The following is a 12,726-nucleotide window of genomic DNA, read 5'->3' as shown; positions in this document are numbered from 1 at the left end:
AGATTCTATTTGCTAAATTTTTTTTGCATAAATATTCATAAATGAAATTGAATTGAATCTTTTATTCATTAGTGTTATCTTTGCTTCGTAAGATTTTGAAATTTCCTTCTTTTTCTGTATTTTAGAATATTAGAATTACCTGGACTTTGAAAAATTCCTTATGAGATTATCTGGTCCAGTACTTCTTCATGGACTACATCTTTGATAAATTTCTCTCTTTATGGAAACTGGATTAATATGGTGTTCAAGTCCAATGGGGTCGATTTTGATAAACTGCATATTCCTAGGAAATGATATATTTCATCTGCATTTAAGGTTTTAGTTGCATAAAGTTGTGCAAAGTTAGCATTTATGGTTTTACTTTAATATCCTGTGTTTTAAGAGCTATTTTCCCCTTGACATTTATTTTGTGTATTTGTGTTTTTCCTACTTTTTCCTTGATGAGGTTAGATAGCAGTTTATGTATGTCCTTGCTTTATATAAAATGATTTGTGTTTTGATATCTGTTTATTTCTCCTTTAATTTTCATTATTTTCTTTCTTGTACTTTCCTTCCTTTTATTAGCAGATTTTTCTCTTTTCTAGCTTTTTGAATTAGGTCTCTAATTTTTTCATTCTCAAGTATTTACTGTTATTTGTTAAGTATTTGATGTTTTTAATGTTTCCTCTGATCATTTTAATTGTGAAATAAACTGAAATAGTGTTTTCATTCATCATACTTTTAAAGAAATTTTGGAATTAAGATTTCCATTTCTGCTCTAACCCCAGACCTATTTGTTAAAGATATTTTTAATTTCCAAGTTGAAGGGCCTATTAAATATTATTAATTCCTTATTTGTTTGCATCTTGCTCAGAGAAAGCTGTTGAATTCCCTTCGTAACAGAGTGGACAATTTTCATGAATGTTCCATGTGTTCCTGAGAAGGTATGTTCCATATTTCAATGTATAAAGTTTGATATATATCTATACATTCTACCTTATTGATTGTAGCTTGCTTTGTTTGAGGTCTTCTAAATTTTCAAATATTTTCCACATATTTGATCCATCTTGGACTATAAATGGCATAAATCAAAAATCTATTATTTACATACTTTTCTCAATTATTACTGAGCTTCTGCTTTGTGAAAGTGGTCGCTGTTCTGTGGCACGTGGGCCTTGGTAACCTACACATACTCATTGTGAGGTTGGAAGTAAATCATTTCATGATTTCCCCCTGAATTCTGCTGTTTGCTGCAGGAATCACAACCCCTCTTCCTCACTGTTTGCATTTATAGGTATAACCTTTGCCTAAACCTTTAGTGTCACCCAACCTAAATCACTTTGTTTTAGGTATGTCACTTGTATGCACCCACAACTGTATTTGCTTTGTATGCCACTCTGACATTTTAAAAGGTGAGTCAGTTCCACTTTCCTTAGTCGATGTGACTACTATCTTTGGCCTCAAACCTGTCACAGTACCATTTACTGTGTGTATGCTGTTTTACATTTACTGTGTTTCTGTGTGATTCGGTTCTTTGTTACTACATTTATTTTTTAGTATATTTTATACTTGAGGTGAAATTCATATAAGATAAAATGAACCAGTTTAAACTGAACAATTGAATGGTATTTCATACATGTAAAATGTTACAACCACTGCCTCTACCTAGTCCCCAAACACGTCATCCCCTAAAAGGAAAGCTTGTGTCCATGAAACAAGGGCTTCCTATTCTCCCCGCCTCCAGCCCCAGGGAACCACCACTCTACATTCTGTCTCTAAGGATTTGAAATTGCTTTTGTGTGTGTGTGTGTGGCAAAATACGTGTAACATAAAATTTGACATTTTACCCAAGTTTAAGTATATAATTCATAGGCATTAATTCATGGTGTGTAGCCATCACCACTATTGCGGAAACATTTCCACCAACCCAAACACAAACTCTGTACCTATTAAGCAGGTACTTTTCATTCTTCCCTGCCCTGAGCTCCGGGTAAATGCCATTCTACATGCTGTTTCTATGAATTTGCCTATTCGTGATACTTCATATGAGTGGAGTCATGCAATATATGTCCTTTTGTGTCTAATTTATTTCACTTAGTTTAAAGACTTCAGGATTCATCCCAGTTATAGAATGCATCAGAACTGCATTCTTTTTTATGGCTGAATAATATTCCATTGCGTCTTCGCTCCATATTTTATCATTCATCTCTTGATAGACATGATTTTTTCTGCTTTTTGGTAATTGTGAATAAGGCTGGTATGAACAATAAGACTCAAGTATCTGCGTCATTTCCTGTTTTCAATGACTTGGGGTGCATATTGAAGGGTGGAACTGCTGGGTCATATGAGAATTCTATGTTTAAATTTTTGAGGGACCACCAAACTATTTCCATAGCAGCTGTACAATTTCACATTCCCACCAACAAATGAAGGTTCCTCTCCAGAAATTGAGGATTCCAATTTCTCTACATTCTTGCCAACACATGCCATTTACCATGTCTTTTCTTACAGCCATCCTGGGAGTGACAAGGAAAATATTCAACACAGCCATCAAGGTCAGCAAACCACTTTTTTCCTCCAGTTGGCAAAGTCAGCAGAGCACCCCCAGCTCCCTTCTCTCCTCCTTCTCTGGGCTCTCCTGCCCTGCACGTGCCAAAATGCCACACAGCAAAATAATATAAATTGCTCCCCTTGCTTATGCTCTGGGCTCAGACCTTGGGAGGTTACTCCCCTCCCACCGGTGTGAAATAAACCTCAGCACTGCAAGACCTCCGAGTGCCGCTTGGTTCTTCCATCAGTGACCCAGTCCAGGTTTTCCAGTATTTTCTGTAATAGAAGGCGTGACGTGGCATCTCATTGTGATTTTGATTTGCATTTCCCTAATGACTAATAACAGTGAGCATTTGTACTGTGAGATTGGCCATTTGTATACCTTCTTTGGAGAAATAGCTATTCAAATCCTTTGCCCATTTTGTTGTCTCTTTATCATTGAGTTGTAAGAGTTCTTCGTATATTCTGGGTATTAAAATCTTATCAGATACATAATTTGAAAAAAAAATTCTCCCTTTCTGTGAATTGTCTTTTCACTCTCTGGATAGTGTTTATATATTTTTATATTTATGCTGTCTTAAAATTTTATTCTAGTAGTTTTCTTTATAAAAATAAGTCTCCCCCCCCACCCCCCCGACCCTCCGGACCTGTCTCCTTGGCTTACTTGGTATTTTCTATTTGATTTATCAGCTTTAAGTGATTTTTTTTTTCTTCATCACCTATGTGGCAGTTACTAAACTTATTTTACATTTGCTTTTCTTTCTCCCTCCAGCCAGGTTTTTGATCTTGTCTTTTCTTTATCAGAATATATATGTTTTATATTATTCCTCCACCCTTGTCTGAATGCCTGTCTTAATCTGTACATAGAAGTAAATTCAGTGCTCACCAACACATTTTTTGCAAAATTTCCATAGTTACTTCTTGGATGAAGCTCACACTTGAGTAGACTTCTTGGGCAGAGCTTCTGAATTCTGTATTTCTAAAGTTCTTGCATTTTAAAAACTTTTTCAATACCTTTGATATTTGAGGAACAATTTGGCTTAATATAAAATTCCTTGGCTCCCATTTTCTTGAGTTTTTAAAGATACAACTTGACTTTTGTTTTGTATATTGCTGCCAGGAAGTCTGAGGCCAAGGTGGTGTGCTCCTGTGCATGGCCTTTAACCTTGAGAACTAAAGAACCTGCCGTTTTATCTTTAACGTTTCACTTTCTGTCTGATCCCTTTGCCTCTCTGTTATTTCATTTTCATTGTTTTGGCTATATTTTGTCCTCTCCTCAATGCTCAATTGATTATACCTGCAGTCAAACATTTTCCAATGTTTAATCTTAATTTTTGAAATTCTTTTCAATTTCTTTCCTGAGTTTTGACAACTCTTTTTATTTCTTCCTCTTTTTTTTTGAAAGATTTTTGGACTTCCAAATTTCTAGGAACGTCTTGAGATATTTTTCATATCTTCAGTTTTTGGGTAAGGATATCTACGATATTGGAAACTGGCTGAGAGGTGCGTTTTCCCCTGCTCTTTGGGGAAAAGACTCGACAATTTTTACCACATTTTCATGTTCTGCTTTCTTCTTCCATGCATGTATATGAACTGCCATTTCCTATTACTTTGAAATGAATTTTATTTTCCCAGATCAACAATAACAGTTGATTATTTTTTTAATGTCAGGAGTAAGGAGTTCACATGGCTTACTAGGTTTCTTAATGTAAGTTTACCTTCTCAGAGCAGTGAGGTTCGATTTCTGTAATGAAAGGTGCCTTCTGGATGAGGGAGTGTGACTGACGCTGTGACACCCCTTCGTTCCTGTGAGATCCTAGGTTCCTCCCGCTGGCCGCCCCCTTCCCTTCACAGCCAGGTTTCTGCTGCTAGGTTGCCTCCTCCCCAAGAAGCGATGCTTTCCCCAAAACGCTTCCTTTAATTTATTTCGCAGGTACAAAACAAGCATTGCCTTTCCTTTAATTTTCCCCCAAACTTCCTTTAATAGCCATCTCCAAGTCTAGCCGTGTTCCGGTGCTTTCTCCCCGAGTCCCCGTTAGCGGCGCTCCCCCCCGTGGCTCTGAGCTGTTCGCAGCGGTCCTTCAGCCTGGCGGAGTTTTATCCTGGCAGGCCCTCCACTGCCTCTGCTTCTGCGTGGTTTTTCTCTGCTTCTGCGTGGACTCTCTCCGTTTGTTTCTGGCTTTTCTTTTCCTACTTAATGCAATTCAAAGTTTTAGACAAAGGCAGCATGTCTTTAAGAGTAGTTTTACTTGAACTGCTTTGTGCTTTGTATGGCTTTTGTAGGAAGTGTGGATGCATCCTAGATGCTGCCATTACCCCGTGGGAGCCGAGGAGTCTCTGCACCTCACATCCCTTGCCTTAAAACAAGGACGTCCAGAACTTAGCTCTCAGCGTCACCTTCAGGTCCAACGAGGGAATGTGCGTAGAACCCCTGGTCCGTGGCAAGTGTCCCCCCAATTGCCATTGTTGTTACGGTCACGGTTGCTGCTGTCAGTCTGACCCCCACTGCGTTTCCCTCACTGGACGCTTTCACAGGGGCCTGGCATCAAGTCCCAGGGGCGGGGCATCTGTGTCTTAGTTCTGGCCTCCTTGCAGCACCCGCCAGCCCTGCGTTCCTTCCCAGCTCAATGTGAATTTGACAAGCAGCTATTTTCACCACTTCTAGAAATATACTTATTAATATTCGGATGTTTTTCCACTGAGGATAACTGCCTCTTCAGAAGCAACTAGTCCTACAAGCAGACGGTGGAAGTGCATGTGAACGACGGCCGCGCCCCCGCCGCACGTGGCCCTGTGCCCTGTGATGTTTCACAAGCCCCACTCTTCCCAGCGAGCTGCTTCCCCTCCCTCGGCCCCGCACCTTCCCCCGCCCCTCCGGCGCCTCCTCCCTGCCTGGCTCTCTCTCTCTCCATCGTTGCCCTCGCCCCTCTCCTGCGCCCTCCTCCACAAATGGGGGATCGCTGTCCAGGTGTCACTTGAACCAACAGCTTGTGTTCAGAGCATCTCTTCCCGCACATTGGAGGTAATTTATGCCCTGTTGTTGTTCCCACTGCAGTTCCTAAACCATCCGTGCCCCAGGTGCAGACAGGTACAATGTCTGACGCATTCTGGCTGAATGACTCCCTAGGATGGGACACTGGCAAGCAGTTGCCCTGGGACTGCAGACCTTTAATGAGCAAGTTGATTCTTACATCACCCTTCAGGCAATGCCATATACTCTGCTGGGGTGACTGCCGCAGCACAGAAATAAAGTCACCGTTACCATTGCTCGGGAATCCGTGGACATCGTTCCAGCCCCACCTCCTAACTTCAGAACAGGGGCTGTTCTTTGTATCTCTCTTTCCCCAGGACTCAGCAGAGGGGGTTGGCCAGATAGATATCCAGGTTCTAATCCCTGGAACCTGCAGATGTGACTTTCTTCATCAAAAGGGACTTAGCTGATGAGATTAGGTTAAGGATCTGGAAAGGGGGCAATCGTACTTGAATATCTGGGTGGGCCCAGTGCGACCACAGGGACCTGTCTAGGAGGCAGTCAGGAGGTCAGAGAGGAAGCAGATGTGTCCACAGAAACTGAAGCATCGGGGTGACGTGAGGAAGGGCCCACAGCCGAGGAACGCAAGCGGCCTCCAGAAGCCGAAAAGGAAGGAGGCAAACCTCCTCCGAAGCCTCCAGAACTAACTCGTCCTGCCGACGCCCCCGCTTCAGCCCATGGAAACCGACTTGAGACTTCTGGCTCCCTGAACTGCAGGAGAATATGTTTGCGCTGTTTTAAGCCACTAAATTTTTGGAAGTTATTAGAGCAGCAATAAAAAACGACCACAGGCAGTGTTAGTTACCTCTTTACAAAACGTATTTACTCTTCAATCCATCCGAGGTTAGGAACTTGTCAAAGTTCAGAAAGATGGTTACAGACCAGGCATTTATTAGCAGTTGTGTATCAGCTAGTGTTTGAGGCATAACAAATAACCCAGAGCTTTGTGGTTTAAAACAATGGACATTTATTTAGCTGACAGTTCTAGAGATCATAAATTTAAGCTGGGCTCACTTGGGTGGTTTTTCTGATGTGGACCGAGTTCGTCATGCATCTGAGGTCAGTTACTAAGGCATCTGCGGTCGGCCGACTGGGTTGGCATCAGTTGGTGGGGTTTGTCTCTGCTTCACAGGCCCTTTCAGCCCCCACCAGGCCTGCTCAGGAATGTTCTCACAGCAACCAGGCAGAGCAAACTGAAAATACACAAGCTATGCTAAGCCATGTGCTTAGACCTGGTACATCACCTCCACTCTGTTTGACTGGCCAAAGTCAAGCCATGAGATGACTCCAGGTTCAAGAAGGATAAGATTCTTCTTGTTGATGGAGGAGCTGAAAAGCCACATTGGGAGGGATGTTGACACAGGGAGGAAGGGCTGTTTTTTTAGTGTATACCCCGTCATGTAACTTGCATCTTCAAGTGGGTCACTTTTGAGAGTGAAGGGGATCCATTGGAAACCACATCCAGAGACAGACGTAAGTACCAGGTGTTAGGACGCGGAGGCCCACATCTCCTGACTTCTGACCCACAGCTCTGTTTACGTCCCCACACTGTATTACAGTGCTGCTCGTGTGATCCTGGGAGGGAACCACAGAAACGCTCAGCAGACAGACCTCAAATCTGAGTCCAGGCCAAAAACACACAGATGGTAGTCCTGGAGTAAATGCCCTTAAAGGTTTTGTCTTCTCATTTTTCTCTATAACCCAAGTGTTTACTCCCTGAAACCCTTGCACATCTGACGGGTCATCATAGTGTCAGTGTCAATAGGGTTGCTGCCCTGGTTTGGCCCTGGACATCAGCTGTTCAGAATGTGTGTGTGTTTAATGTGAACATAAATACCAAGATAAAATGAAAACAATTTCTAGCATTCCCAAATGGAGCTCTCACATGAGCACATATGCATGAACTCACCTCTGTTACTTTAAACCTTTCATAGATTTCTATTGATCTGCACTGTAGGGAAGCTGACCTCCTTTTCCAATCCTGTGAAGCCTTCCAAAAGCTTACCTCAAAAGCTTGGTTTATAAAAAGCTCTATTTTTCCTTCAAATAATGAAGTATTTTTGAAACAGAGAATTTCTCCACCAACTTTAGAAATTTTTGTATGGTTTGAAGTCATGAGCCGGGATGTTTTGGAATTCACTCAAAACCTAGAAACCCCAAGGTATGTCTGGTGGATTTGTCTTACCTCCCAGCAGGCGGCCATTTAACTGCCGGCTGATTTCTGTGGTTCCACCACATTCACCTTAGCCTTCCTGGGTCACATTTCTAGAAGCACCCACTTCTCCCGTTAATTAGGTCTCTGACTCTCTGCGTGGCTCTGCTGTCCCTCCAGAACTGGGCTCTCCTACCTGTCCAGCCACATCCTTGCAGCTCTGAGACAGGGAGTCCGCCAGCCCGAAAAGCTGATTCTCTTGCCTCCCTGCACGTGCGATGCCTGAGGAGCGTGCCTTATCCCTCCTCTGCTGCTGGAAGGCAGAGGAGGGCGCAGATGACAGTGACAGGGGGGCCACAGGCTGGGATGGGGTGGCACGTGTTCTCACACACAAATGCCTTCTGTCCCCTTTCAGATCATGGGGGCACCTGGGAGGCCACACCCTGCAAAAGGCAGGCCCTCAGCTTTGCCCGACCCACCCTCTCTGATTGTGCCCAGCTGGCCCAAATGCTGCATCGTCCCTTAATGTTACCTATGGTCTCTCACCCCTTGCTCTTGCCAGTCTCTAAGCAGCCTCGTCCCCACCCACAGCTTTTGCACTCCTTAAAAATCATCTATGCACAAAAAGTGCAGCCATAGTGAAGGCGCATGGCAATGAATTCTTGAATCTCTGGTGACCTGAACCTCGCAAACAACTGGCACCCAGATGGACAGATTACTAGATCCCAGGAGTCTCCAATCCCTCACCTACGACAGTAAGTCCTGCCTGATTCCTAATGCCCTGGATTAGTTTCATCCGTTCTCAGACTTTATGATGGGAAACCACACACTGGTGCTCTTCTGTGTCTGGTTTCTTTCTTCAACATCACGTGAGATGCAGCCGTGCTGCCGTCTGTTGCTGGAGATTCTTCGTTCTTTATGCTTTATGACATCCCTTTGTGTACACATACCACAATGTATTTACTCATTTTTTAATTTGGCATTTCTAGCTTGGGATTTCTGTGAACAGTGCTGCTATGAGCACTCTTATACATGTTTTTGGTGGGCATATATGTGCATTTCTGTTGGGCACACGTGAAGGAGCTGGATTTCTGGGCTGTTTGGTCTGGGTGTGGTCAGTGTATAGATTCCCGGGGTGGCTGACCGACTAAGTGACACTCCCAGAGGCAGCGCCCGAGCCTTCCGTTTGCGCCTCACCCTCACTAACCTGGTATTTCTCTATTTTAGCCATTCTGATGGTGTGGAGTGGTGCTTCCTTGTGGTTTAAGTTTAATTTCCGTCCTTTGACTGATGAAATTGAGAGGATTGAGTTCTGCGAGCCCACACCCCAGTGTCCCCAAGGGTCTGGGGAGGCCGGGAGCCTGCCCTCCCTGTTGGTTTGAGGGCAGCCTCATGGCATGCGGGCAATGGTCAGCCGGCATGGGCGGTGGGGGGACCTATACCCACCTCAGCCCCAGGAGCCTACTGCACATCCGCCCACCACTGAATCTTAAAGCCCTTCCCAGTGGGCCGCCTTCCCTGTGGCAGGGGCAGTCGGCCCACGGGAGACCAGAGGCCATTCCAGAGGGATGCTGGCTACAGGGCAGCTCCTCTCAGGTTTCTTACCCTCCCAGAGAGCTGTGGGGACAAGACAGCACCAACTCCCAACTGAAGCAATTAGAAACGGAGCACCTGCTGCCTCTCTGGAAACACACAAGTTTGCCATCTGACTTTCATCCCTAAGGCTTTCCTGGATATGCCTGCAGATAAGCCTTCCTCATTTTGCAGAGGAAGGCACCCAGCTCGGGGAAATGGCTCCATCTAGTTCTCCCCATAACCTTGGGCAGTGGGTGCTAACCTCAGGGGCAGCTGGCCCACCGCCGCTGGAGCCCTTGCCCAGGGCGCTGTGCTCCTCCTTTGAAAATGGATGAGCAGATTGGACCGTTGTCTTTACAGGAGAGGCTTGAAGTGCTGAGATGGTTCTTGGATAGGCCCCCAAAAAAGGCCCAAAGCAGCTTCCTCTCCCACCTCCTCGCCCCTCCTACCACCACCATCCTTGGGTTGCAAGATGATCGCTCTGGAGGTGACTCTCATATGCATGTCACTTCCTCATCTAGCAGCAGCGGAGCCCCATCCCTGCCTGGCTCCTGGTGGCGTGTTGCCCTACCCCACACGCCCTCCCCTCCTCTCCCGGCTGCTCTGGCTCTGTTCACCTTTCCTGCTTGTAAAGCCATCACAGGTCACTCTTTTTCCTGAATGGCAGCGTGTAACGATTTGGACCAAACAGTTTAGCTTGCACTGCCCTTCTGTCCTGAGTAGACACTCCTCACTTCCTGATGTTTGTCTTTTCTGCAGCCTACAACACAATTATAGGTGCTTTACAAGCTGGCGTGTCACTCACCCAGATCCCTACACAGGTCCCAGGCCAGGTCCTCAACACTCTCTGGGATAATTTCAGTTCTGTTCTCAATCACATGAGTTCAAACAGTTAGCTATTTTAATAATAGCTGTTCCTTTTGATATGATCATTTGTGTGTGTGCATGTCAACATCCCTTCTTAAATAAGGTAGTTTTCTATGGGTATTAGGGAAGGGATGCATCACTGAGAAGGAGGGCATCCACAGAGTTAGATGCCATCTGCATTTTCCCCTTCACCCCTGGCGCATTTCTAATTTCCCCACATTTTTCTGGACATCCTCCTCCATGGTGATGGGTAGACACCCCTAAAGCACAGTAGCTCCTTTGCAGATCTTCAGCTGTTGTATGGGCTCTGGGGAATAGTTAATTCACATAACTGTCAAAATGCATGGTTCTACTGAAAACGTAGTCTTCCCTCACCCTCTAGAACCTTAATCAAAATGCTGGTGCACTTGTGCATGGTTATTCACCATCAGGATAAAGTGCTCATGAGCCACAAATTTGCCAAAATGCAGGCAGAACCAGGGGGAAAGGAACGGTCCAACCACTTACCAGTCCAGCTGCCACAGCGGCTTCTACAGAGCTGGAAGTCGGCCTCTTCATCTCTGTATTTTACCTTTACTCTTGGTAACTTGTGTCACTTTTCAAAGACAAATCCCAGCAGGCACACGGTGATTGAGCACAGGTGACGCTGGGCACGCTCCTTTAGGGAAGAGCGCCAGGCCTGGGGCCACAGGCGTCTTGCCTCCCAACCCCACTTCCAGAGCAGTAGCTCCATGTCTCATCTGTTTGTGCTTTGGCTTTTCTCTTCTTTATAAATTTCAATTTTCCTTGTACTGAACATATTAAAACCTAACAATCACAGAATCTTAGTCTGGGCACTGGAGCTTTTCTGATAACTTCATCTCCCTGTCACTGACGAGACTGTTCTCAGGCTCCCTGAACCCTGATCCACTCCCGCACAAGCTTCATTTAACCATGTCCGCACACCGTGGTTTGTTCTTCACAGACGGAGCAACTTCACCTCCTTCATCACGCCTCCTCTGGGCTAAGATTATTAATGTAATGTGGGGCGATTTTTAATTTTGTCTAAGAAGAGGCCAATTGTGTAGAATGAGTACTTGATAACCCAAACTGACCCCCATCTCCTCTGTTCCTCATCAAGTGTCTTCCAAGGAGAGAGAAAGGGGCTGAGCAGGCAAAGCATCTGGTTTTTGCTTCTCTGAGTATGATGCGGCATTTGGGGCAGGAGCTGGATTGCTCTGGGTCGTTATGGCTCTGAGAAACTACATAGTGGTGTTAAAGAAAATATATGGGACACCTGTTAAAGATGGTAAGGCAGACAATTCAGGGCCATTGTGGAAGGTGTGGGGACCCTGTGGTGGGACTTGACAGCTGAGGGAGAGGTGGGGTAAACTCCAAAACCAGCACAGGCAAGTAGGAATTCATGGCCAGGAAGCAGTGGGGGTCAATGGAGAGAAAATTACGAATGGGAAACATCAGGGGTGAGGGAGGCTCTGGCTGAAGCAGCCTAACAGACTCCTGCTGCAGACAGGCTGGTGGTCAGACATCACCGGGGAGGGGGAGGGGCTGCTACTCAGACACCTGGGGTAGGGCTCTAGTGTCCTGGGCTTAGCAGAGTTCCCCCTGACACTGGGTCTTACAAGGAAGTGCACAGATGAAACGGAGCAGGTCCTGCCCCATGGAGGAGCCCCTCAGCACTCTCATTAACAAAGAGAAGTCCGGCTTCCTCAATTATGTGTTATCCAGGTGTGGGAGTTACACCAAGGAGTGGGAGATTCAGCAAGCGGGGGTCAGGGTGCCACGCAGAGCAAACCCAACAGACATCAGTGAGTCACGGGGTTCTTTGTTCCCTGTCAAAGGTGTAGATACCCTCCAAACACCCGTATCCTTGAGATGTCTTACATGAACTTAGATCCCGTGGGATGGGCCACCCCTGACCACAGGCATGTAGACCCCAGACTGCTGCATGACTAAGATTCTTGAAACAACCTGTCACCTCACCACTGGCCATCAGAAGAAAGGGCAGGAGCTGGTCACACACCCTGCACTCCTTCCCCATACTTTTGCCTTTAAAACCTTGTAAACTGACAGGGGATGTGGGATTCTGCGTGCCAGCTGCCTGATCTCCTTGCTTGGCGCCAGCCATAAACGCCCACCTCCCTTCACGACATCCCGTGTCAGCAGCTGGCTTTCTGGGTGCCAGGCAAGCAGACTCAGCTCCAGCTTGGTTCGCTACCAGGTTCAGGAGCCTGACTCAAGTCTGACTCTCTGTCAAGGGTAGGGAGGAGGGGAGATGGGGTAGGTGTTGGAAAAAGGATCTTCAGGAAACAGGAGGCTAGAAGGGAAATTGCACCAGGTTTTGGTGTGTGGACTGTAATGTAAGCCCTCACCCCGGTTTCCCTTTGAAATCTCTAGTCCAGCTTCATGGCTCATGTTGGCATCTTTGGGAGGCAAGGATTTAGTGCAAGATGTGACCCGAAGGTGGGCGCCGAGCATGAGCCAAGGACAGCCAACTGCTGCCCTGCTAGATTAAACCAGCCTCCCCCCAGCATGTGAGCAAGGAGCCCAAAGTGCCCGGGGACAGGAGAGGCAG

The 12,726-nt window shown here is 45.9% G+C and overlaps 1 protein-coding gene across 1 annotated transcript in view; it reads left to right on the top strand.

Moving 5' to 3' along the window:
• The window catches only part of PSD3 (pleckstrin and Sec7 domain containing 3), a 429,070-nt gene extending 426,354 nt beyond the window's left edge, over nucleotides 1-2,716 (top strand). Inside the window, exons 17-18 of the mRNA XM_073218761.1 lie at nucleotides 854-923; nucleotides 2,491-2,716. Of these exons, the coding sequence (XP_073074862.1) occupies nucleotides 854-919 (66 nt within the window). The 3' untranslated portion in view covers nucleotides 920-923; nucleotides 2,491-2,716. The remainder of the gene's footprint in view (nucleotides 1-853; nucleotides 924-2,490) is intronic.
• The last annotated feature ends 10,010 nt before the right edge of the window (nucleotides 2,717-12,726 follow it).

Source organism: Manis javanica, chromosome 12 (genome assembly GCF_040802235.1).
Source record: "Manis javanica isolate MJ-LG chromosome 12, MJ_LKY, whole genome shotgun sequence".
NCBI classification, from domain to species: domain Eukaryota; kingdom Metazoa; phylum Chordata; class Mammalia; order Pholidota; family Manidae; genus Manis; species Manis javanica.
Note: the sequence above shows the minus strand (reverse complement) of the source record. Positions and strands in the feature narration are given on the sequence as shown.